Source organism: Podarcis liolepis, assembly GCF_965112155.1.
Source record: "Podarcis liolepis genome assembly, chromosome: 7".
In the NCBI taxonomy this organism is placed as follows: domain Eukaryota; kingdom Metazoa; phylum Chordata; class Lepidosauria; order Squamata; family Lacertidae; genus Podarcis; species Podarcis liolepis.
Window position 1 is genome coordinate 42580012 of NC_139561.1, and position 26089 is coordinate 42606100.

At 49.4% G+C, this 26089-nt stretch overlaps 2 protein-coding genes across 3 annotated transcripts in view; one reads left to right on the top strand and one right to left on the bottom strand.

Moving 5' to 3' along the window:
• The window catches only part of CHMP1A (charged multivesicular body protein 1A), a 12134-nt gene extending 10540 nt beyond the window's left edge, over positions 1–1594 (top strand). For both annotated transcript variants that reach the window (XM_083513849.1, XM_083513848.1), the window contains one exon: positions 62–1594. In XM_083513849.1, the coding sequence (XP_083369975.1) occupies positions 62–83 (22 nt within the window). In that variant the 3' untranslated portion in view covers positions 84–1594. The remainder of the gene's footprint in view (positions 1–61) is intronic.
• Positions 1072–24484, bottom strand: DPEP1 (dipeptidase 1). The gene is made up of 10 exons (XM_083513779.1): positions 24003–24484; positions 19077–19209; positions 17553–17685; positions 16152–16302; positions 15431–15500; positions 9132–9308; positions 8256–8340; positions 8072–8147; positions 7088–7223; positions 1072–6382 (listed from the first exon to the last, which is right to left on the bottom strand). Exons 1-10 carry the CDS (start codon positions 24110–24112, stop codon positions 6212–6214), a joined length of 1242 nt encoding a protein of 413 aa, XP_083369905.1. The 5' UTR covers positions 24113–24484; the 3' UTR covers positions 1072–6211.
• Between the last annotated feature and the right edge of the window lie 1605 nt (positions 24485–26089).

A 26089-nucleotide genomic window follows, 5' to 3' on the forward strand; every position in this document is an offset into this window, starting at 1 on the left:
TCTGTACCTTAAAAAAAAGCCTTCTTTTTTAATTTTCTATTTCTCCCGTGTTCCTGTCCAGGTTGGCTGCCCTGCGGAATTAACCCTCTCTACTCCCCCTAATGGACTGTTGCTTCTGCCTTGTTCAACTATGATTTGTGGACTTCCTGCGGGAGGCTCCAGGCCACCCCGTCCTACGGTGATCAGAAGGCAGACTGGTCCCTCGACTCCTCCAGGCCTGCTGTGTTCAGCAATGGACTTTAAATCGTCTCATGGTGATGGCAATTTACTCTCTAAAGATAGTGGCAGCAGCAAGCACCTGTGCATGAACTTGCCTAGGATTGGCTGGGATGGCGTGATTGTGAGGCAAATTTATTGGTATAGTTCTCCTCCCCCCCCCCCAAAAAAACCCCACCAACTTCTTTTTTAGCCCACACTTCCCATCATCCTCTTGTGCCTGAAAGTCACTGGATGAAAGGAACAAGAGCATATAGCTCTTAGAAATGATTCAGGCAGAGCCCTTGCAAGACTTAAAACCTTTATATCTGGAACCTGTGTCTGGTGTGTGGAGGCAGGTGTGCTGTTTGTTTCTCCTAATATCAGTCACTTCCTTGGCTTAGGGCAGCCTCCCTGCCCTGCCCTTCAGATCTTTGGACTACAACTCCCATAAACCCCAGCTTCTACATCTGATGGGAGTTGTGGTCAAAAGCATCTGGAGAGCACTAAGTCAGGGAAGGCTGTTTTAGGGGATGACTTGTGGAAATTGGAATTGGAATTGTGCTACAAAGTGAGCTTGTAGAGAGAATGGATGTGTACCTTTCTCCCCTCCCCCACCTGTCTGTTTACACACCATTTTGGATTTACACACCATTAAGTGACCTTTGAAACTAATGTTCCTTTATTCTCTCCCTCCATTACACACAGAGAGAGATAGATTCATTTGCTGATTCTACACTCTCTGATTCTTCTGCCGGCCCTCTTAAGAACTCTTTGCTTGTGTTCTGCATTTCAGTTCACCCTTCTCCAGCATGTACCTTTCCTCAAACTTCTGGAAGGGGAACCCTCATGTACAGAGATGCTTGGGTCTTTCCCCCTGAATTGTCATATTGGAGAAGTTTGCCTCTTGGTTCCAGAGCAGCTCTTCCCCCTGCGCTCTCACTCTCTTTTCCTCCCCTTTCAACGAGACTTGGGACCTCCTAATACTCTGGGTGGAAATGGTGGGGCTTAGCAGGATTAGGTTCTTGTCTTCAATGGTGTTGCTGTGATCTTTCTGCCAGAGCCGATGTCAAGAGAGCAAGAACCTCTTTGGTCTCCTGTAAGAAACCACGCTGTTCCACTTTGCTGCTGGTATTTAAAATGAGGTCTCTCTCCTCCCGCCATTCTGTCTCTGAAGGGCTTGGCCTTTATGCTTGTGCTGTTCCTGTTCTTCTAAGCCGCACTTTGTGGGGTGGGGTGTGGGAACAGAGGGCGTGTTTTCATTGTGAAAGGCTTGTTGGAAAGGGGTTATGGAGTGCCACATCCTCCCAGCTCCTTCTTGGGAAAAACACTGCTCTGTTTTGCCTTCCTCCACCTCTAGTTAAAAAAAAAATTAAAGCGTATGCTGTTGTTTCTTTAATGCTGTTTTAAATAAATTACTCTCCGGAAATCGGGGTGTATGGGGTTTTAGCGAAGGGGTAGTACCACCAGGGGAACACACACATCATGCTCCTTTTGGGGTAGTTTGTCCACCTTTGGTCCCCACTCTGCACTCAGCTCTCACCTGGGATTCTTAGAAGCAGTCAACATGCAAGAGCGGTCACGCCATGGGAACAGCTTCAACTGGGCAGCTAAACCAGGCAAGGGTATCCAATGAGTCTCAAACTCTCAGTAAGTGAGGAACTTCCCCTGCATGCAAAGGCAGGCTCCACTGGATTGGGAGGATGAGATCAATAGTGGGTCCAGTGATCAAGAAGGTGGTTTCTGCATGTGTTGTAGAGGGAAGTGAGGCAGATGAGATTTGTCAACCTGGGAAGGTACCCAATCTAGGAGAAGGAGAACTCTGCTGCCTTGCAAGGTGTCTTCGAGGGAAGAAATGGCTACCCTACACAAATCTGGAGTGAAGTCTCTACGATGGTTAGATGATGCCTTGTACACTACCTTTTGGCAACTCCTGCAGTCAAGCAGGTGCCAAAGGTATTGCTCTGCTTTCCTTTGGACCACATCAGTGAGGCCGAGAGGGGGGTCTTGTAGGCAGCCCAGTACCTCCATAGGCACTGGCCAGGCCTGCACCCCAGGGAGGTCACTTCAGTACTGCTAATGCAGTGATTTTAATTCACCCCTGGAAGTACACTCCATTGTCTCTCAGTCTCAAGGCAGGCAGATGCCAACAATCTCTGGAAATCAGTAGGTGCAGTTAGGTTTACATAGGTTTCTACACTCTTAGAGCAGGCTGGGACAATGAGTGGATAATCCTGCCCTTGGAGATCATACATAGAGGAAAGCTCAGTGGCAATGGTCAGCCAGATTAGGCACTGACTGAGAGCCCCAGGTGCTCAGAAGGGTCTCCTGCCCTGTCGTTGTCCCTCCTTCCCTGCTGTGGCCCCAAAGCTGCTCCTTTTGAACGAGATCCAAGTTTGGTTCCTATCCACAGTGTCCGCCTACCATGTTCAATTAATCAGGAGGCCCAATCCTTCCTATTTCATTTTTTAAGAAAAATTGTTGCCACAGGGCAGCTTACATGTCTGCCAATAGGTGGCCATGCCAACTGCAACATGATGAAAGAGCAGCAACTGCTGTTCTAGCTCTTATGGCTGAGAATTGGTGTCTGAGCTGAGGGCATGGAATTGAATTTGCAGCTTCCGAAACACAGCATGGCTCCCGACAGTTCTTTCTGGTGTTGTGTCCCTCCCCCGGTCCAAAAAGGTTGGTAAACTGTGTTGCTCCCTCAAATTCTGTGTGGTTCTGCATTAAACAGGTTTGCCACAAGAGGGCTCCCTCCCCTAAGGAATGGCGCTGCTTCTTGCTTAGCCCAGCTTTAGATGTGCTTTAGCTCCAGCAGAGGCATGGGGGGGGGGGGGGCTTCCAGGGTGAATGGCCTGGGCACATTTTCCTTGAGGCAGTGGGCTACTCACGCCACCCTCCCCAAGCCAGCCTTGTGCCACTTTGCGAGGCTGGTATCTGATCACATCCCATTCTTGGGCACTGCCTGGTCAGATTGTCAAAATAGTGGTTCAGAAACAGGGCAAATAAGAGACCAACCTGGCCCCATCCATTGGCCAGAGAATGAGCAGATGCAAGGAGCTGGCCTCCCCACTCTCTGCTCCCTTTGCCTGTCACTCTGGGACTGTAGAAGCAAGGAGAGAGGATGCTCTGGCCCCATCCGTCATCTGCTAAAGGAACAAGAGCTAGCAATTGCTATTCAAGGACCAGCACCAACAAGGGGAGATCAGCCTGGCCCTTTTCAGACCACAAATGCCATCTCATGCAGCTTATTTCTCTGGCTTTCAAATAACACCCCCCTCATCTACCTTTCCCCTACTCTCCTCTCATTTTTTTATTTTTAGTCTGCCTTGGGAAATGGCAACTGTCTGAAAAGTGGAATAAAAATAGCAATAATAATCACAGTTGTAGTCTGCATCAAACCCACAATTCATTCCTTACTCATTTAAAAAAAGAAGCTTCTGCTTCTCGCTCCCCACCCCCCTGCTTGTCTGCAGAATTGTGATCCCACCATTCAGCTCTTTCTTAAGCAATTGGCTGGGCTTCTTCAGCACACAGAGGGCCCTTCATTTAAAAGTGAGTCTCAGGTTAACCCCTACATAGAGTCCTAGGGAGATGCTTCATGCCATTGGTCCATCTAGCTCAGCATTGTCCACACCCGTGGTCTTCAACTATCCAGACCCAAGTCCTACCTCTGACTCACAACCTGCAACATGGGACCCGCTGTCAAATATTCACATTTGATTTAATGCACATTATTAATCCTAAAATAGCAATTCACAGAGCAGTATGCTTTAGCATTGCTACCAAATGAAATGCAGTGGTTGTTACACTTAATTTTTAGTCAAAAGGCTGAGAAGCTGTTGAAAACCCCCCCAGGTTTGCATTCTGGGAGAAGTCCAGAAAGCCATAGAAGTAGATTCAAAAGTGAACAGAGTGCCCCTGTTCCGTACAGAGCTTCCTCTCTAGAAGCATAGATGTAGGGTGGTGGGGCATGTGCTTGGCCAGAAATATGTACTGGTACGTTCTTAAAAATGGCTCATGCTTTTCTCCTGCCATGTTGTAGCACCCATGGAAATCTATAAAAGGTGTGTGTCATCAGACGAATGTGCCCTAACCTAGACACCACATGTAGTGTTCTTTCGGCCTTATCTAGACATGCTGCAAGCCACCTGGTATAGCCTGTGGGTCCTGACTGACTGCTTAAAGGGCTGTGGCCTTCACTGATTGGCTGTGGCTCTCCATGGTTTCAGGCAGGCGTTTTCCCTAGCCATACCTGGATTGAACCTGGGACCTTCTGTGCGCAAGGCAGAGGCTCTACAGCTCAGCTGTGGTCCTTCCTCTCGTGCTGTTGTGCCCCCAGCAACTGGTATTCAGTGGCATGCCAAGGTTATAATAGTGGCCATTAAAAAAAAAAAAGGTTAGTGGCTGTTGGAGCTGTGGTCTAAAGTGCAGAGGCTTACAAAGGGGGATGCCAGGCTCTACAGGGCAGCTTTGGCCCAATTTCAGTTTTGATATCTTTTCTGCACTGTAAGGCAGACCTAGATCTCATGTGTGTGCCTGCCTGTGTCTTCCTAGCTTGCCTCCTCTCTGCTGGGTAGCAGGGCTATGCAGGAAACGGCCTCCACCTGCTGCCCCGGTGCTGATCCTCTCCTACACAGAGCCCCTGTGCCACAGCCAGCCAGCAAACGCAAGCAGGCAGGCTGAATCCCTTCCCAGGTCTGTTTGTGCAGGTGCCCATCACCGCCTCCGCGTCCAAAGACAGGCTGTTCTTGAAATGCCACCGGAAGCTGCTAATGAGCTGCTTGATAAGCTAATTAATTGGCTAATGAGGAATGCTTGGACGGAGGCTGCGAGACGGCAGCACCTGCCCGGATGGCGCTTGGCAGCTCTGTGGGGCCCTTGCGCAAGCTACGAGGCTGGCAAGAAGGGGAAGGTGGTCACCCGGACCTCTCAGCTGTAGTCAGAGGCGACCATGACCTCCCCGGCCTTGCCTGGAGCTCCCCAGCAACAGATTTCAAAAAGGATCCTCTTCTCCGCTGGTGGAAGAGGTCCCTCTTGCCATGTTCATCCATTCGACTCCAAAGAGAAAGGCAGCTGGTCTCCTTTGAACAGCAGTTAAACTTTTACTTAGACCTAGGAGTGTGCTTGGCACTACTGCAGTACAGAACATGTGAGGGGGTCCCCCACCAGTACTTAAGCCCAGTGAGGATAGAAGGGGAAAGAGCAGGAGAGTGCTGGAGTAAAGGTTGCTCATGAATGACTCCAGAAAGGAGGAAACGTCATGCTGGACTGTTGGGAGAGGATGCAAGAATGTCAGAAGAGCTCTGCTGGATCAGGCCAAAGCAGGCCAGTCCAGTCCAGTCCAGTCCAGTCCAGCAGCCTGTTTGCTCAGTGGCCAGCCATAGGGCATAGGAAGCTGTCAAACCACTGGCCCATCTAGCTCAGTATTGCCCACACTGACTGGCAGCAGCTTTCCAGGATATCAGACAGAGTTCTCTCCCAGCCCTACCTGGAGATGTTGGGGATTGAACCTGGGACCTTCTGCATGCAAAGCAAGATGTCCTACCATTGAACTACAGCTCCAGATGCCTAAGGGAAGCCTGCAAGCAGGACCTGTGTCCTATAAAGGACATACAAAGGTAGGGTAGCTGCTGTAATGGCCTCTTCGTTATTTGCTGGACTGCAGCTCCTACCAACTCTGGCCATTGACCAGGTTGGCTGGGACTGATAGGTAACTTGGTCCTCAGTGTTCTTGGAAGCCACACTTTGGAAGGTCTGTTAGGCTGATGAGTCCAGCTTGGTTGCCATGGGTTGGATGGGCATGGTGCCCTTTGCTTTTCAGTTATTGGGGTTGGAGGAACTGGGGCCAAAGCTACCAGACAGGGGGGAACAGCTGGAAACGCATTCATCGATAGTTCAGTTGAATTTCCTAAAGCGTTTGGGCAAGGGTGCAGCCTGATTTGTGGTAGGAGGGATGTTTCAACCGGTTAGATTCCATGAGGTCACCAAGACAGGGGAGGTGCTGGAGCTTCTACCAGCGCAACACAAGGAGGACAGGGAGTGTGAGCACAGCAGGCAGCAGTTTGGGATGGTCTCCATTGCTAGGGTACCCATAGTCTGTTCGGCATGTCCCCTCCAAGTTCTTAAAGTCAATGGGTCCATCATCAGGAACTATTTTTTCACGGGCCATTTCATCCCGCACCTAGTGGGAAAGAAAGTTCAGTTAGGGTGGCAGTCAACCTTTGCCCTACTCACAATACATCAACCAAAATCAATAAACCTGAGCTATTCATATTCATTACCTTCAGTTGGTCTACTCTCAGCAAGACTAGCATTATATTAATCCAGTTGCACGTTGCCTTATACTGAGTCAGACCATTAGTCCACTTGGTCTAGGACTGTCTATACTGACTGGCAGCACTTTCCAGCGTTTCAGGCAGGGAGTCCTTCCCAGCCCTACTAGGGATTGAACCTGGGACCTTCTGCCTGCCAGGCAGATGCTGTACCACTTTTTACAAAAAAAGCGATTCTGAAATGGGATTGTCTTGCATGCAAAGGAAGGAGCCATATACTGCATCAGATCCATTGGTCCATCCTGCTCAGTATTGTCAGCACTGATTGTCAGTGGCTTTCCAAGATTCCAGGACTTTCTCCCCTCACTTGCAGTGTTTCTCTGCTAGTGTTGAAGATCCAGCTGCCATTCTGGTGGACTGCTGTGCGTGGAATTGATGGGGTGTGAGCCATCTTCAGATAACAAAATGTCTTGGGCAGGGGGTTAGCATAAATAAGGGAAGAGACAGGGCCAAGAGGGGAACAGTCCTAGCAGTGCAAAGCATTATCTGAGGCTCTCTGTGTCCCCCTCCCAACGCTTCTGCAGACAGAGCCTTGCTGGTCTTGGCAGTCTCACCTGCTCCACTCTCTCAAAGACCCGCAGCAGGTTGTTGGTCAGGGCGTCTCTCACTTCCTTCTCAGTCCAGTTCCTCCTCAGCAGCTCTGCAACTAAGTCTGGGTATTTGGAGACATTTTCCAAACCATCTGGGACACTGTGTGGGCCAAAGAATGCCGGAACAAATCCAAGAGATGAGAGTTAAGAGTTCCCCGCACCCGGCAAAATCTCCTCATTTTACCCCAACAGAAGGGAAGCTTCAAGATGGGGCTGCATCTAGAAGGGTCAGCTCAGTAGCTTCTCTTTGATGGCTCATGCACCTTGATTGGCTGTATACCCTTGGTCAGGGTTCAAGAAGCCAACAAGAGACACCTCTGGGAACCCCTTGGCTCTTGGGTTGTATCTCTGAGATAGTTTTGGTGGAGCCACATATGCATATACAGTAATAGACATGCAACCATTGCAGCCTTCATGCTCCCAAGCGCCCTTGTTTTATTCTCTCTATTTATAAATCATCTCACAGCCAAAGTGGTGTACAATGCAAGAAAATGAGATGAAATACAAAAGAGACAGAGTTGAAAAATAATAAATCCATAATGACAATTGTACACTGTAATAAAATGAGTGGATCACTGATGGGGTTGGGCTACATGATCTTTGAGAGACCTTCCAATTCTGTGATCTATAATTATGCAAATTGTGGAGCTTCAATATCTGGGACCATTGTGTCACCCCACAAGCATCACTGTAACAAAAAGGGGGCTGAGTACATTTTAAAAGTAACTTGCGGTGTGTGTGTGTGTGTGTGTGTGTGTGTGTGTGTGTGTCTAGTCAGTTACTTATGGTCTGCAAGTGGTCAGGTGAACTCTGATGGGTGAGGCATGAATATCTACTACGGCCAGGCTTTGGCCTGATTTGGCCCAGGCCAGCCTGACAGACTCAAAAACGGACATATCTGGGGTATTTGATATACCCTTCTATCTCCTCCCCCCCTTCCCCTGATACCTGGGAACACCATCATAGTCTCCTCCAAAGCCAACTGCCTCTGGTCCAGCAACACGCTTTACGTAGTCCATGTGGTCTGTGGGCAAGAAGTCTGGGAGGTCAACACCCTCACTGATTTTGTGTGCTTTGTTCCCTCCCACCCCACCTCCTCAGGTGTGCCCTCACCCCACCCTCTCTGCCTCACCTGCAACCTGTGTAAGGTTAGCTTTGGAGCTACAGGACACATAGGTGTTGTAGAAGTTCACCATCACAAGGCCACGGGTCTTGTTCTGTAGAAGGAAGGCAGGGGAGCCATTTCAGAGAAAGCAGGTTCCTGGGAAGAAGCTGGCACTCTAAGACAGGACTGGGCAGGCTTATGGTTTGTGGGATCCACTTTGGGGGTGATGTTTTTTATGAGAACCTCCAAGATCCACCAAGCAGAGCCATGTGCAAAATACAGGCCACTTAGAATTAAGGAAGCCCAGGCCCAGGAATTACTTCTGGTAAGCAAAAAACAAATTCCTGGGCTTGGAATTCAGTCATTCTAACCAAATGGAACAAAAATCCACTCCTAATTGCCCCAAGGTTGCCCTCCTCCCTATTTCAGCAGTATTATGTGTGTAAGTTTGCTGCTGCTATTATTTAACCCAGGGACTGCTAACCTATTTGGACCAGTGGATACAGTTGGAATTTTGAGAGAAAGTCGGGAGTCACAAAAATGGCGGCCATTGAGTGGTGTGGCATAACACAAAATGGCTGCCATGGGGACCTTGGTGCTGCCTCATATCCTTAAGTCCTTAAGTCTCACATCTCTGGTACGAGGTCACTTTATAGCAGTCTGCACCATCCTGGTATCATCCAGATATTTAGGACTACAACTACCACCCATTTTGTGCTGTCTAAGAGTCATGACACAAAAGGAAAAGACACTGTGGGGTGGGGGCGGGAGGAGGAAAAAGGCAAGCTCAGGCATTAGTTCTTTGGGCAGGAGCTCATGGGAATTGTAACTATACCCCAAAACAGTTGGAGGGAACCAGGATGACACAGGTTACCTTGCAACACACATCATAGTCTTTCTCACCACTTCGCGGAGGACATCATCTGGCACATTGCGCCGGTGTTTGCAGATGGCATAGGCTGAGGAGTGGCTGAATATCACAGGTGCTCTGGAGACATTCAAAGCATCTTTCATTGTCTTCACAGAGACGTGAGCCAAATCCACCATCATTCCCAGACGGTTCATCTCCCTGACCAAGCGCTTTGAGGGAGGAAAAACAGGGCAAGGGGTGGAGAGAGAGAGAGAAATTGGGTGCAGAGTAACCAGTGGGTCTCTTTGTATTTCCCGAAGTTTTATGATCAAGAGGAGAGGGGAGTTTAACAAGCAGCTACAGTATGTGAGGACAAACCCTTCGAAGTGTCACTTACCAAGAGATAGACGCTCACTGAGTAGATTGTTAAGCTTAAAATCACTATTTTTGGGGGAAAGGTTCCCCCCCAAAAAGGTTAACAATTTTGGTGGGTTTCTGAAAAGAAAGGTGAACAACTTTGCGGGTGTCAGGAATTTTACTTTTTGAAATATGGCAACCCTACCTAAAATCCTTTGCTTATTAGGGGCCACATCACATTTTCTTCATAAAATTTTGCTTTGCACAGGTAACTACCATACCTGTTATCAAAATTTTCAAAAGTAGAGGGTCCATGGCTTTGGAAAAATAGGGGGTCCTAAGTAATTAGCTAATTGGGAACCACTGCGCAAAGTTGTGGAATTCCTTCTCCACGGAGATGTGTCTGGCTTACTATGCAGCTTTCAGCAAATGCTGAAGACGTACATCTTTGACAACTGAGGTGTGCATTTTTAGGGCCTGTTATGTAGTGTAGTTTCACCCTGGGCCAACAGGGGGATACTGTATATAGTTTTCACTCAGGTCTGTAGATAGTTTTCACTCAGGTCCGCGGCAGTTATTTTAGGCGGGAACTCTGGGCTGTTGTGGTTACAATGTTGACAGCCGGCTGCCTATAAATACAGGCCGGCTGAGCTGTTCGCAGGCAGTTCTATTCCAGCTTACCAGAATAAAAGAGCTACTTGAAGAAATCGCTGTGCCGGCTGCTATGTCAACCCACGACTTAACACTGGCGACGAGGGTGGGATGGATGGACATCAGAGCACAGCCAGATGCGGCCAGCCTCTGAACTGAGCTGAATCACAGAGCGAAATCACTGAGCGAAATCACTGGGCAGAACCAATTCAGAGCTGACTGTTCTGGCTGGAGCACTGTGTTCCATCCATCGCCCTTCACGCCGGCATCGGAATCATGGCTTCACTTGTGCCTCTACCGCCGTTTGCGCCAGCCTCTGAATCATGGGACTCCTACCTCGCTCGGTTCGACTGCTACCTCCAAGCCAACGAGCTGACAGCAGTATCAACGGATCGGAAGCGGGGCCTATTCCTCAGCCTCTGTGGGCCTGAGGTGTTTGAGACGGCCCGAGCATTGGTTGCGCCTGAAGCAGTCCAGGCAACACCATGGGACACGATCCAAGAGAAGCTCCGCAACCACTACGCACCGAAGCCGTCCAAGATTGCTGCCCGCCATGCATTCTACCACCGGAACCAGGCAGAGGGGGAGTCAATCAACAACTACACCACCGCCCTGCGACAGGCTGCAATGCACTGTGAGTTCCGAGACTTAGACGATGCCCTGATGGATCGAATCGTCTGCGGGGTCCGTGACATCCATCTGCAACGGCGTCTCCTAGCCAAGCCAGACCTCACACTACAGAAAGCCATTGAGGAGGCTGTGGCCTCAGAAGCTGCTGAACGCTCCGCCCAGGAGATCCGCAAGTCCAGCAGCCCGCGTCTTGCTAGGGAGCCAGTTCCGGTGCATCATGAAGAGGCCAGCAGTGATGAGGCATCCTCCAGTGAAGACGATGACGTGCACCAGACAAAGCGGGAGCGCAGGAAGTTCCAACAGAAGTCCAAGGGCCAACCGGAATGTGCTGGCTGCGGAGGCAACCATTCCCGTGCCAAGTGTCGATTCAGAGACGCCATCTGTAGGAAATGTTCCAGAAGGGGCCACATCGCTAAGGTCTGCCGATCGGCTCCGTCTGACACCCCCCCTTCATCGACTCGCAAGTCCAAGTCTTCACTCCAGTCTGCCAAGGAAAGTTGTTTCGCTCTCACCAACTGCCGCTGCCCATCTGGAACCACGATTGGCCAAACCGACTCGCCTACGCGACGCAAGCTGAACGTCACGGTGCTCATTGAAGGAGCTCCATGCGACATGGAGATCGACACCGGGTCTTCCCTGTCCATCGTGTCATGGAGCACCATCAAAAGACTGGTACCCAGAGTGTCCAAAAGGCAACTCGACTCTCACCGCGTACACCTGAGAGACTACCAGGGAAACGACGTTCCCGTGGTAGGCGTTGGCCGGTTCCGGATCGCCTTCAAGGATTTTTCGGGCCTACTCCGGTTGGTGGTGGTCGAAGGTCAGCGGCCAAGCCTCCTAGGGCTAGACTGGTTTGATGCCCTCGGCCTGGAAGTCACCGGCATCAACTGCATCTCTAACGCAGAGACTGAGGGTCTGGTCAAAGACTTTGCCGAGGTTTTTGACGGCACCTTGGGGCAATATACAGGTACGCCCATCTCCTTTAGCCTTGATCCAAAAGTCGCCCCCATCAAGCTAAAGCCACGCCGGGTTCCCTTTGCTCTCAAGGCTAAGGTGGACGAACAACTGGACAAACTGATCGCCCAAGGAGTGTTGGAGCCGGTTGACCATGCAAAGTGGGAAACCCCCATCGTCACGCCTGTCAAGCCAGATGGATCGGTGAGAATCTGCGCTGACTACAAGTGCACGATCAACAAGGCACTTCAGCAGCACGCTTATCCGGTTCCTGTTGTCCAACACCTGCTGCATTCCCTGGGTGAGGGTAAGGTCTTCGCTAAGCTGGACCTTGCCCAAGCCTATCAACAACTGCCAGTCGATGATGCCACTGCTGAAGCCCAGACGATCGTCACCCACCGGGGGGCATTCCGTTGCCGCCGGTTGCAGTTCGGGGTGAGTGTGGCTCCTGGCATCTTCCAAAGCATTATGGAGCGTCTCCTGCAAGGGCTTCCGGGCGTGGTACCATATTTTGACGACGTCTTGGTGTCTGCAGACTCACACCAGCAGCTGTTCGAGCGCCTCCGTGCCGTGCTGACCAGGTTCCAGGAGGCCGGGCTCAAGGTAAAGAGGGAGAAGTGCCAGATTGCCGTTCCACAGGTAGAGTTCCTGGGCTATCTTATCGATGCCTCTGGCCTTCATCCAACCACATCCAAGATCCGCGCTATCCAGCAGGCCCCCACCCCAAAGAACAAAACGGAGTTGCAGGCATTCCTGGGGCTGCTGAACTTTTATAACATGTTCCTGCCCCACAAAGCCACAGTGGCTGAGCCTCTTCACCGACTCCTTAGCACTAAGACGCCTTGGGCCTGGGGTCATCGGGAGACGGCGGCCTTCAACGCGGTCAAGGCTCTCCTTTCTTCAGACAGTGTGCTGGTACAGTACAGTGAATCCAGGCCGCTGGTCCTTGCCTGCGACGCCTCACCTTTTGGCATAGGTGCTGTCCTTAGTCACCGTTTTCCAGATGGAAGAGAAGCACCGCTCGCTTACTTTTCCAGAACACTATCTCCGACGGAACGGAATTACAGCCAGCTCGACAAGGAGGCATTGGCACTTGTGGCTGGAGTGAAGAGGTTCCATGAATACCTCTATGGCAGGACTTTTGACCTCATCACTGACCACAAGCCACTCCTGGGCCTCCTCGCCGGTGATCGTCCAACTCCACCGGTCCTCTCACCACGCATGCTGCGATGGACTGTTTTCCTGGCTGCCTACCACTACCGGATCATCCATCGCCCGGGGAAATCGATGGGCCATGCCGATGCCCTCAGCCGTTGCCCTCTTCCAGCATTTGTGGAAGACCCGGCTCCAGCTTCATCGCTCCTTCTGATTGAGGATCTTCCGGCAGCGCCTGTATCGGCTGCCACTGTGGCCTCCGCGTCTGCCCAGGATCGCACCATCAGCCGGGTGCTCAACTGGGTGTGGAGGGGGTGGCCACAAGGGCTTTTTGCATCAGAGTTCCAGCCTTTCGCAACCAGACAACATGAACTCTCAGCTCATCGCGGCTGTCTGCTGTGGGGAGACCGCGTCGTGATTCCCCAGGGACTCCGTCAGCGCGTCCTGGAGGCTCTGCACGTTGGCCACCCGGGAATTGTCAAAATGAAGGCGTTGGCTCGGTGTTACGTCTGGTGGCCTAATATGGACGATGCCATCACTGCCTGGGTGTCCGCCTGTCAAGCGTGCCAAGAGTCGAGGCCTGCACCACCGGCAGCTAAGGGACACACCTGGGAGACGCCAAAGACACCCTGGTCGAGGGTGCACATCGATCTGGCTGGCCCCTTTCACGGCCGAACCTTTATGGTAGTGGTGGACGCCTATTCCAAATGGCTGGAGGTCGCCCTGATGCCCTCCACCACCACCGAAGCTGTCATCCGGGTGCTGCGAGGCCTGTTTGCAACGCATGGGTGTCCTGATGTCCTTGTCTCTGACAACGGACCGCAGTTCACGTCAGGCACGTTTGAGCGGTATCTTTTGGGACTGGGCTTCCGCCATGCCCTAACGGCACCCTTTCATCCATCCAGCAACGGGCAAGCGGAAATAATGGTGCGCTCAACAAAAGAGGCACTGGCACGCCTGGACCGGGGAGACTGGCATGAGCGGGTCGCCGAATACTTGTTCGTGCAACACATCACCCCTCATGCGGCCACAGGGAGGAGTCCTGCTGAACTGCTTATGGGCCGCCGCCTCAGGTCACCGCTCGACCGGCTACACCCAGACTTTGCCGTGGCTGAACCCCCAGGCTGTGCCAACGCACCACGGTCATTTGTCCCAGGAAACCAGTCTTTGCCCGGAACTATGTGGGGGACATCCCTTGGGTGCCAGCCACAGTAGTGGGAGTCACTGGACCTCGCTCGTACCAGGTGGCACTCGAAGACGGACGCTTGTGGCGACGGCACATAGACCAGCTTAGGCGCAGGGTTGGGGACTTGGACACTACCGAGGTGCCCCCAACTGCGCTTGCGGCTCCAGAAGAGACACGTACAGATGGCGAGGCCCCACTTACACCTCCCTCGCAAACTGCCAGCGTGGAGCCGAACCAAGCCGTTTCAGAACAGACTCAGACCACTCCACTTGCGGAGGCTCCACCCACAGCAGCGGATCCAGGGGAGTTGGTTCCAACGCCACCTAGGGTCGCACCACAGCCTCAGCGAGAACTGCGTGGCCCTCCGGACTTGGCTACCAGTCCCCGGCGGTCTGGCAGAGTTTCCAAGCGCCCAACTTATTTAAAGGACTATGTTGTTGGACAGGTATCACTGTTGGTCTAAGTATGGGAAATGTAACCGATATGCTTTTGTGCCTAATTGAACCATTACGCGTAGTGCTGTATATAAGGAAACCATTACGATTGTAACTAACGCCTTATCTCGGTGGGGAGGGGTGTTATGTAGTGTAGTTTCACCCTGGGCCAACAGGGGGATACTGTATATAGTTTTCACTCAGGTCTGTAGATAGTTTTCACTCAGGTCCGCGGCAGTTATTTTAGGCGGGAACTCTGGGCTGTTGTGGTTACAATGTTGACAGCCGGCTGCCTATAAATACAGGCTGGCTGAGCTGTTCGCAGGCAGTTCTATTCCAGCTTACCAGAATAAAAGAGCTACTTGAAGAAATCGCTGTGCCGGCTGCTATGTCAACCCACGACTTAACAGGGCCCACTCTATTCTTGTTAATGTAGCCTGTTTTAACTTTTTAATTCTGAATTTTAAATTGTTGCACCCTACCCTGGGATCTGATGGTGAAGGACAGGTGAAGAAGAAGAAGAAGAAGAGGAGGAGGAGGAGCCACTGCCCAACAGGGGAGTAGATTGCCTCAGAAGAAATTTTCAAACAGAGATTGGGTGGTCAGGGATTCTTTACCTCCAATTCCTGAATTGGCCTTGATTATTGTTGGCATCCTTTACAACTCTCCAGTTCTGTGGTTCTATGACGATGATGATATCACTCAAAGCATATCCACTTTCTTCCTATCCTTAGCTAAATCAGGCTATGGGGGGGGGGTTAGCAGCTTGCTAAAGTGTGACAGGGGCTCATGCAATTGTCACATTGGGAGTTGAACCTGAGCAAACAGGAAGGACCACAGCTCAGTGGCAGAGCATCTGCTTTGAATGCAGACGGTCCAATCCCTAGCATCTCCCAGCAGGGCTGAGAAAACAGACTCAGAATGAGAGTCAGACTGAGGAATGTCATATATTTCCATCAAAACTTGCTAGAGAGCTTCCACTCACCTTCCCAAATTCAGTCAAGCCATTGTGAACTGGTTCCTCCTCCGGGGTGTCCACCAGCCAGTTATCAGCCCTGCCAAACGTTATAAAAGTTTTGGTTAATACACACTATCTTTTATGCATGTTCATAAGGGATGCATGTAGATAGGTGCATAATCCCAAATATCCCCTTTCTGTCCTCAAATAAAATTACATTCACCCAAAACATCTCCTCTAAACCACAAGACTAAAACAGAAACACAGAGCAGGAGAAAGGCTATGTTTAGCCTTTAGTCCAATAATTATTTTATTGCATTACAATGTAATGTTGTAAATCGCTTTGATATACAGTCGTACCTCGGAAGTTGAACAGAATCCATTCCGGAAGTCTGTTTAACTTCCGAAACCAAAGCGTGGCTTCTGATTGGATGCAGGAAGATCCTGCAGCCAATCGGAAGCTGTGGAAGCCCCACCGGACATTCAGCTTCCTAAAGAACGCCCGAAAACCGGAACACTCACTTCGGGAGCCAGAATGTTCGACTCCCAAGGCGTTCGGGAGCCTAGGTATGACTGTATTTCTATGAATAGTGGTATATAAATATTCTGATAAATAAATAAACTGCATTCTGTGTTTGCTCAGACACATTTGCCCAGTGCTCTGGTGCTGGGCCGATATTGAAAGCAGACTACTGTATGCCCTGGTGAGACCAGGCACAAAGCAAGCCTCTAGCAAAGGCAGTCTTACCAGGGTGTGTTGCAGCTGTGGGTGAGGGTCATGTAGCGCACCCCTAGCTGGTAGAAGGTGCGCAGGACGGCCATGCTGCTGTCTATCGAGTGCCCACCCTCCATGCCAATCAGACTGGCCACCCGTCCATTGATGGAAGCATTCTGGATACCTGCAAGGAAAACATCTCCTGTGGGCTTCTAACACCAAACAAGATATGAGGAATCTGCAGAGGGTGGGGTCAGGACAGGTGTGGGAGGCGGAGGCACTCTAAATCAGCCCCTTATCACCAAGTAACCCATTGTGGGATTCAATGGGAATATAATCTCTTCAATAGTAGGGAGAATTTTGGCAGGGGCTGCTTCTGTGTCCAGTCCTGGGCACCACAGTTTAAGAAGCACATTGACAAGCTGGAATGTGTGCAGAGAAGGGTGACCAAGATGATCAAGGGTCTGGAAAGCAAACCATATGAGGAATGGCTGAAGGAGCTGGGTATGTTTAGCCTTGGGAAAAAGGAGACTAAGAGGTGACATGATAGACATCTTCAAATACCTGAAGGGCTGTTGCATGGAAGATGGAGCAATCTTGTTTTCTGCTGCTCCAGAGGGTAGAACCCAAACCAATGGATTTGAAGTACAAGAAAGGAGACTCTGACGAAACATGAGGAAGACTCTTTTGATGGTGAGAGCTATTTGGCAGCTGAATGGACTACCTTAGAAGGTGGTGGACTCTCCTTTGCAGGAGGTTTTTAAACAGAGGTTGGATAGCCATCTGTCAGAAATTCTTAAGCTGTGATTCTTGCTTTATTTATTAAAAAATTATATACGGCTGCATCATTAAAATATATCACAGCAGTATACAACAATATAAAAACATAAAACCAATCAATAACATCACAAAAAGTTAAAAGCAAGTTAAAAGCAAAAATAAAAACGGGGGAAAAAATCAATAGACCATTATTGGGGATGTACGCTTAATTGCCTGCATAGTTTTCAGCAGCCATTTAAAAGTTGGTACATAGCACACCTGATGAATCTCTGTTGGCAGGAGGTTCCTCAGGGAGAATCCTTTGCAGAGGTTGGACTAGATGACCCTATGGGTCCCTTCCAACGCTGCAATTCTGTGATTCTATGATTCTCCCACCACCAAAGCACAACCATGGGGAATGTGGCACCTGCTGAAATTGTCCCTACTATGAATGGTAGCCTGTATTCAATTGAATCCGGCAGCCCCACTGGCCTTCCTGCTCCATCACAGATAGGAATGGGGCAGCAGCCAGCCTCCCTGCCCTTCTCACTTTTGTCAAGGTCTTGCCCTGTGTTGAATTGTTGCAGGTCACACTGAATGAATGTGTTCCCATCCTGGGCTACCCATCTCCAGCCTGGGAGAAGCTCTCTTGTCTAGGTTGTTTTCCTCTCTTACCTGCACTGCTAGTGACACACTCAAAGTCCTCCGGGTAGTGGTGACACATGCGATGGATGACGTCAATCTGCTCTAAGGTTCTCTTGACAGCATCTTTGTTCTGGGTTTCACAGGGCACATAGGCAGCCCAGAACTGAGCAAGGAGAGAGGAAAGCAAAAAGGAAGGTTTCCAAGGGCTAGGAAAACTGCCTCTTTCATGCACACTCCCCCCCCCCCCCAACCATGGAATGAGCTGCTGGGATGCCATGGAACATCATCAAACATTATAACTTCTGGTGAGGGAGAACCAGTCTGTAGAATCTTGACAAGACAATGCTTGCTCCAATCGCTTAGTCCACATATGGTTTTGCACTGAGTGCAGGGACAGGAAGTTCTGTGTGTTGTTTGTGGTAAGAAAGTGAGCATATAGTGGAGTTTCATCTTCCACAGAATGGGTCTCTCATACACTAAAGGTAAAGGTAAAGGACCCCTGGATGGTTAAGTCCAGTCAAAGGCGACTATGGGGTTGCGGTGCTCATCTCGCTTCAGGCTGAGAAAGTTGGCATTTGTCCACAGACAGCTTTCCAGGTCATGTGGCTGTTAGAATTCCTGCTCCGTGATTGCAGTCATGGGATTGTTGTCTATCACATGATGGTATATGTTTTGACTCCACAAAGTGGGAAGTGACGGACACCGGATGTTTGTGTTACTGTGTTCTGTGATGTGGGACTATTGTCCGTTGTTCTTTTTCTCTTTGCTATCTGATGCTAGAGAGAGAGAGGGAGCCATGTTGCAGTGCTCCGTGTGTGTTTATATGTAAATAAAGTAGATTAGCCAAAATGCTGAGTTGCTAAGGTCTGTCACGCAAGCTGCGAGGACTCTGTGGATCCCTAAGTGTGTCTGTTGGCATCAGTCGCTGTGATGTTCGGGCTGAAGAAAGCTTTTGAAGCTCCTGAATGATCGACCAGGAGGGAGGGAACATGCCAGTTGGGCATGTGTCTCTGCCAGGGTCCTACTCAAGTGTAGGACGAGCTCCTGTCAGTGGCCAGTATGACTAAACCTCTACTGGGGCACGGAGGGCTGAGATGAGTGCCAGAGTGCACAGAAACGCTGTTTACCTTTCCACCATAGGAGTATCTATTTATCTACTTGCACTGGTATGCTTTTCAAATTGCTAGGTTGGCAGAAGCTGGGACAAAGCAAAGGGAGCTCACCCCGTTGTGTGGATTCAAACCACTGACCTTCTGATCAGCAAGCCCAAGAGACTCAGTATTTTAGACCACAGCACCACCCGTGCCACCTGGCAGCTGGGAAAGAGCCTGAACACAACCAATGTAGCATTAAGTTAGCCACTTAGTGGTATACTTGCTGTACTGATGTGATATTGTGGCACATGGGAAAACACAAATGCATTACCAAATATTTTTCTCTGAAAAATAACCTGTAGGGGTTGGAAACTTGCAAAGTGTCCGAATAACCAAATGGTTTGACAGAAGTGCACATTTCACCTGTTCTATTTTTCTGTCTCTTCCCCACTGTTTGTACCTGTGCTCCCACGTGTCCAAGACGCAGCTTTGGGATGTTCGTGTGAGTGTCATTCAGCGTGGTCAGATTTGCAGACTTCAGAGACAGTTGGTTGTTGAATTTTTTCAGCAACTGCCAAGGTAAGTCATTGTGCCTAGAACAGGAGAAAGTAAAATAACAATAAGTCAGCAGGCCCAGCACTGCACAACTTAGGCTGCCTTTGTCCAGAGAAGGGCATGGCTAGGCTACCAGCCAAGGCTGATGGAAGGCACCATCAAGGCCACCTGAGCCTCAAATGATAGGAGTGGATCCAATGCATACGCCCAAACTATGCACCTGCCCTTCCAGAGAAAGGGTAACCGTACCCAGTGCAACCAGCATTCTACCCATCTGGTCCAGGGAACCACCCACTAAACATGCCTTAGTTTTATCTGCCTTGGCTCTCATCCAGTCCATTACTGAGGCCAGACATAAAGCGAGCACATCTGCTGCCACACGTGCAGATGTAAAAGGAGAAATACAGCTGTGTGATACCTGCATATTGCTGTGAACACAATCCTAAACTTTGGATTATTCCACTTTAAGGATGGTTTGGCCAAGAAATGTATTCTAGAGTGAATTCCATAACTTCGCAAGTCATCTGCTTACTCCTGACCCATCGACTCCACGGAATGGTATGGCTGCTGAGCCTTATTTCTGCTCTGGTGACTGGATAGTGCTCACTTGAAGACAGCAGGCTAGTTGGAGGGGGATACAGGGAGAGAGACAGGCTGTGTAGCATACAAAACTCTATCCTCCAATGGTAGGAATAGAGTGGCAAGGGTGGGAGGCTTAGGAGGAACAGCCAGAGGACTGCTACCCTTGTACCTCAACACCTGCTGCTGCCTGAGGCAGACGCCTCACTTTGTCTAATGGTAGAGCGAAGCTTATATATAAATGAACTTCTCCAACTTTTCAACTTTGGAAACAGTCCTATGCTCACCTTCCCAGGAAGGAATAAAAAAGAAAAGAGCTTGTGAGTCATTGTATATGACTTTTATTTTCCCGTTACCATCTACCCTCAAAAAGGAAAATAAATGACTAAGATAGACATTTCCACTTTCCAGTCTGTTACTCTGTCCAGCCCTTTGTGAAAATAGGACTTGCTATTAACTTTCCAGCTGTGTTTTGTGTTCTGAAAAGGATATTCACAGCATAATCCTATGCATGCTGACTTGGAAGCAGGGATGGGCAAATATGCCAATTTTGGTTTCTTTCAGTTTCCCACTTTTCCAAACTTAAGTTCAGTTTGCTACATTTCCACATGAGTTTGAAACTTTTTTTCTTATCTCTAAGTTCTCTTGAAAATACCTCAGCATTTTTGTGTGAATTTCTCCCTGCTCCCTACACATTTTAACATGCTATTTTGCCTTACACAAATTTCTGTAACACAATGCATTTTGGAATGTGATTTTCACTATTATATGCACTTATATGCATACATTTGTATGCATTTTTGTTCACATTATGTGGCTGTTGACTGTGTAGCAAAATTTGGATAAAGGCAAATTTTGAAGGGTGAGTTTTAGTTCTCATACTGTTTCCAAAAGTGCAAATAAGGTGAGTTTGCCTGTGAATGCAAATTGAATTAAGCTTGTTCACCATTACTATGTGGAAGTAAGTCCTACTGTGTTTAATGGAGCTTACTCTCTAGTAAATATTTGTAGGACAGCAGCCTTAATGACAGGGTAATGCGCTCATTAGTTTTTTCTACAGCCATTAGGAGGTGTACATCTTCTGAAGGCTTTAAAAGGGCACACAGAGAAAGAGAACATGCTAAAACTCAATTTCTACAGGAGGAGGAAAAGAAAGACAGTAACTCTAAGTCAATCATTCATGGGATTCCTTTGAACAAGGACATGGAAATCGACCCTGCAAGCTTTAATGGAAATACTTCGCAAAGGGAATGGAAAGAGTGATAGATCCCCTTGACTTCAGTAGCACTCTCAAGAGATGATCCTGAGCTGACCCAAAAGGCCATTTCACACATGCACACCATGACAAAACTGCAAAACCCATGTTAACCACCCACAAACCACTTAACGCTGAGGTGACGGCTGTACATAACACCCTGCATTTAAAGTATGTCCCCCCCCCCCAAAAAAAAAGAATCCTGTGAATTGTAGTTTGTTAAGGGAACTAGCAACTATAACTCTGTGAGGGGTAAACTACAGTTTGCATTTTTCTTGAGGCGGTGAATGTGCTTTTGGGGGACAGCAGCAGCAGCAGTCCCCTGGCTGTTCCTCCTAAGCCTCCCACCCTTGCCACTCTATTACCCCCTTTGGAGGACAGAGTTTTGTATGTTACTCAGCTTGTCTCTCTCCCTGCCTCCCCCTGCAACTAGCCTGCTGTCCTCAGGCAAGCACTATTCAGTCACTAGAGCGGAAATAAGACTCAGCAGCCACACCATTCAGTTTCTGTGAAGCAAGCGTCTTGCTAAGCTATGGAATTCACTCCCTGGAATACACAGTGATGGCCACCAACTTGGGCAGCTTTAGAAGAGGATTAGACCAATTCATGGCGGATAAGGCTTGCATTGGCCATTGACCCTGAAAGCTGTGTTTTACCTCCACTCTCAGAGGCATAATGCCTCTGAATACCAGGTTCTGGGAATCACAAACGGGGAGAGCGCTTTTGTACTCAGGTCCTGCTTGCAGCCTTCTTACAGGCATTTGATTGGCAACTGTGAGAATAGTAGGACTTAAACGGGCCTTTGATCTCATTCAGTTTTATGGCTCTTCTCATGTTCTTGGTTTGTTTTGACTTTTGCAGCAAACTGGCAATGGGCCAGCCCAGTTTTTACAGACATCGTGATTAGGTCATAATAATGACATAAATGGCCATGCTTTGGAAATTATATGCAGGGCCAAAGTCTAGTCAAATTTCCTTAATGATTCCGAGTAACTGCAAAGAATTCCTGCATTGGACTAGATGACCCTGAGGGTCCCTTCCAACTCTAGAATTGTATGATTCTTTCCCAAGTGAAGCACCTAGTTAGTGCTCTTATTGCTTTCTTGGTTGCTAGGACTGCTGCCTTTTTCTCTTCCATGGCCTCATTTCTTGCTCTCTTAGGCATGCTGATCGGACTTTTACTCTCCAGTCTTGTTTGCCTCCTGCGTGAATGCCTATCCTCTTAGAAACTTTGGTAATTAAGTGGCATATACAGTGGTACCTCGGGTTAAGAACTTAATTCGTTCTGGAGGTCTGTTCTTAACCTGAAACTGTTCTTAACCTGAGGTACCACTTTAGCTAATGGGGCCTCCCGCTGCCGCCACGCCGCTGCTCCCGCGTGATTTCTGTTGTCATCCTGAAGCAAAGTTCTTAACCTGAGGTACTATTTCTGGGTTAGCGGCCTCTGTAACCTGAAGCGTCTGTAACCCGAGGTACCACTGTAAATACCTTAAACTACAGTAACACCATCAGGGGCCTCAGCTGGATCAAGCCATGGCCCCATCTAGTCCAGCTGTTCTCACAGTGGCCAACCAGATGCCTTGAGGGCAAGCTGGCAAACAGGACCTGAGTGTAACAGGACTCTCCCTACTTGTAAACCCTAACAACTGGTTGACAGAGGCATATTGCTCTGACATTGGAAGAAGACCAAAACCAGCGTGTCTAGTAGCCATTTAGAGCTTTCTCTCAATAAACATGGTAGTACCCAAACTGGATATTCTCAAGATGGGAGAGTTGCCCTGCATATGCTCAGATGCTCCTTTGCCTAAGTCACTTTTAAACACCACCACCACCACCACCACATTCCCTGGCACTGTGTCCTATATGGCAGAATTTTTGGAATCAGAAAGCAGCAGGCTGAGGCCTCTGAGATGTGCCAATATCTCAGAGGGCTTGGCCTGGCAGGGAGGCAAGAGCTCTTAATTTCACAATTGCAAGGCCACCTAGCTGTACTTATTGTTCTTATTCCAGAGAGAATGACAGGTTTGAATGGCACCAAAGGGCAGTAATTTGCCCATTTGCCTGCTAATGATTAACTTGGAGAACAGCTTCTACAGCTGCTATTAAGCCCAAACCTCCAGGTCAGTGCCCTAAAAGCCTGGGAGTCAATCCCTTCTGGACCTTCCCAGTTCAGGCACCTTCTGCATCCTTCCTTCCTCAGGGTTACTGCTTTTACAACAAGGTATTTCTGGGTTAGTATACGGGGGTCGGAGGGGGGAGGAGGGTCGGGTTGGGGTGGTTGCTACAAGGCGCGCGCGAAGCGGGTTGCTAGGGAGGGCGGGCAGGCGGGGTCCGGGCGCGGTGGGCTTGAGGGGGGGCGATGCTGTGCACCTTTACCTGCGAGTAAACCGCGTGCACCACGGTGGGGCTTACCATCGGGGGAAGAAAAAAACCACCGTGGAAAAATGAAGGTTTTTTTTCAGAAAAAATAAAATAAAATAAATAAATAAACAAACAAATAAAAAAATAAATAAAAGGTATTTCTGGAGGACAATGTGTGAACCAGCCCTTCTGTGATGTTTCAAAAGGCCCTTGAAAATGCAAACAGTATCCCATCTGATGACAGTATCCCATCTGATCCAGACTCTGGGAAGACCTCTTTAGAGTAAGAGGCTTGGGACCCCATGGAGAACCTCCCCACAACTGAAGATCTGGAGGAACCCACCATTGCCCAAAGGGCAGTCTGAAGTGTCTCACCTCAGGGTGTACCTTTCCTGAGGCCTAAATGACCCCTCTGGCCACATGCTGAGCCTGCCTTGAACCCTAATTAGGAACATAGGAAGCTACCTGCTCCTGAGTCAGGCCATTGGTCCATTTAGCTCAGTTCTGTCCACCCTGACTGGCAACAGTTCTCCCAGGGTTTCAGGCAGGATCCTTCCCCAGCCCTGCTTGGATTGACCATGAGATCTTCTGTATGGCCCTTCCCTCAGAAGGCATAGGAAGGAAGTGTGGTCTTACCCATCTATCACAGGTGATGTCGTCATGATTCTCTCTGCCTCCTGCTGATAATGATCTGCTGAGCAGAGCAAGAGGCAGGAGAGGAGCAGGCAAGCAGCTTTCAGGAGCATCCTGGTGTGTGGCAGGCTGGACTACACCTCCCTTTGCTGAAGTTTCTCCTGTGGCCCTGAAGCTTTTCCTGCAGCAGGTGATGCAAAAGAGGAATTCCAGGGAACCTCTACTTGCTGCAAAGAGTGATCGGTTTCTTGGATTGACGCACCAGGAACAGACAAGCAGGTGCAAACTCTGTGGTGTACTTGCCACCCTACAGTCAATAAATAACAGCTTGGGAGGAGCCACAGAACAATATCAGCTGCTTGGGTTCACTGTATCTCTTAGGGCACCGTGCCCATTACAGTTATGGTTGCGTTGCCTCAAAAAGAATGCTGTAGAACTGGAGAAGCTTCAGAAGCAGGCAACCAAAATGATCAAAGGGATGGAGAAACTTCTGCAAGAGGAACGGTTGCAACATTTTGGGCAGCTGAGTTTAGCGGAAAGGCAAACATGGAGGTGTGGGACATGATATTGACATGTACGTAATTATAGATGGTAGAGCTGAATGTTGACATGTTCAGGGCAGACAAAACAAAGTGCTTCTTCACACAATGCAAAGCTAAATTATAGCATTTTCTCCCATTAGAGATAGGGCCTGCACTACCATGAGCTTTGTTGAGGCAGGTCTCCTCAAGCAGCACTCAGGGTGTCTATGCATGTGCGTGCATGTGCACAGAAGACTTGGATTTGGGTGCCCCACCCACCTCTTGTCTCCTACATGCTTGGACACAGAGGTGATGCCTCCTCTTTCTCCTGGCCTGGGCACAATTTCAGTGGCAAATGTGAGGGACGGGGAGGGTATGTGTGTGAAGAGTGATGCAATCCCACCTGATGGCAACTCACCTGGTGGCTTTCTTCTCCTCCCAGAAAGCAGCCCCGCTTGGTGGTGGCTCCAGGCAGGTAGGAGCAGGTCCATGCCACTGACTGCTGGTGGAGGGCAGGGCTGGTAGAGACAGGTGTCCTCCTTGATCTTGTGGTTGCATTTTCAGTGGGTGGCCTATGCGTCACAGAGCCAGGTGAGGGGTTGGCCTGCCTGCCTGCCTGCCTGCCTGCCTGCCAGCCATGGCTGTTTCTGCTCCTGCCACTGCTCATTGCTGGTGGGGCTGCAGAGAAGCAAGAGAAGGAAGGCAAGAGTGAAAGGAGAAGAACAACTCTTCTCTGTGTTTTCCTCATTAAGAGAAAAAATACCCCTTTTCTCATTTTTCTCCACACTTTGTTTCCTCTCTGCTGCCCTCATCCTGTTGATCAGGTCTAGTGTGTGAGAGGATTGACTGGAGGTGAGAGAGTCCTGTTAGTCCTGTTGTGGGCATTATAGCAGCTTGGCAGCTAGATTTTTGTGTTTTTCCTTGCCATTTTGTGCCCCCTTGGAGCAGCAGCTCTTCAGCAGCATCTTCGCTTCCTACTGGAAGCTCCAGAAAGGTGGCAGCCATTTTGCGGCTCCTCTCATGGTGCTCCCCCTTAATTGCACCCCCTTAGCAGCAGTACTTTCCTGTTACCATAGCTGCTCTTCACCCAGCTGTGTGGCTGCCTCTGTCTCCTGGCACTCCCCCCCCCCTATCTCCCCTAGCTGGAAGAGTTTTAGTGATCTAGTCCTGGCAGACAGTTACCCCTCACAGAGCAATGGTTTCCAGCCCCCTTAACAATCTCACTTTCCATAATTTTCGGGGTGTTTCTGTGTGTCCATTTTCTTGCTTGTCTCAGGTGGCAAAACGGCATGGACAAATTCACATAGGATAAGACTATCAATGGCTTCTAGTGGTGATGGCTATGCTCTGCCTCCATAGTCAGATGATAAAGCCATAATGCCGGTAGACTGTCAGTTGCTGGAAATCACAAGAGGGGAGAGTGCTGCTGTTGCATTCAGGTTCTGCTTTGTGGCTTCCTATATGGGCATCTGGTTGACCATTGTGAGAACAGGTTACTGCACTAGATGGGACATTGACCCATCCAGCCAGGCTCTTTTTATGTTATTACTTACGCATTAGTTACATTGA

Bases quoted from the DNA above. Each gene is read 5' to 3' on its own strand.
- DPEP1 (XM_083513779.1), bottom strand. From the start codon at position 24,112: ATGCTCCTGAAAGCTGCTTGCCTGCTCCTCTCCTGCCTCTTGCTCTGC. The intron at 19,210-24,002 runs GTAAGACCACAC...CTCCTGTTCTAG, and splicing joins ACATCACCTGTGATAGATGG to GCACAATGACTTACCTTGGC. The intron at 15,501-16,151 runs GTAAGACTGCCT...AACGTTTGGCAG, and splicing joins CACAGCTGCAACACACCCTG to GGCTGATAACTGGCTGGTGG.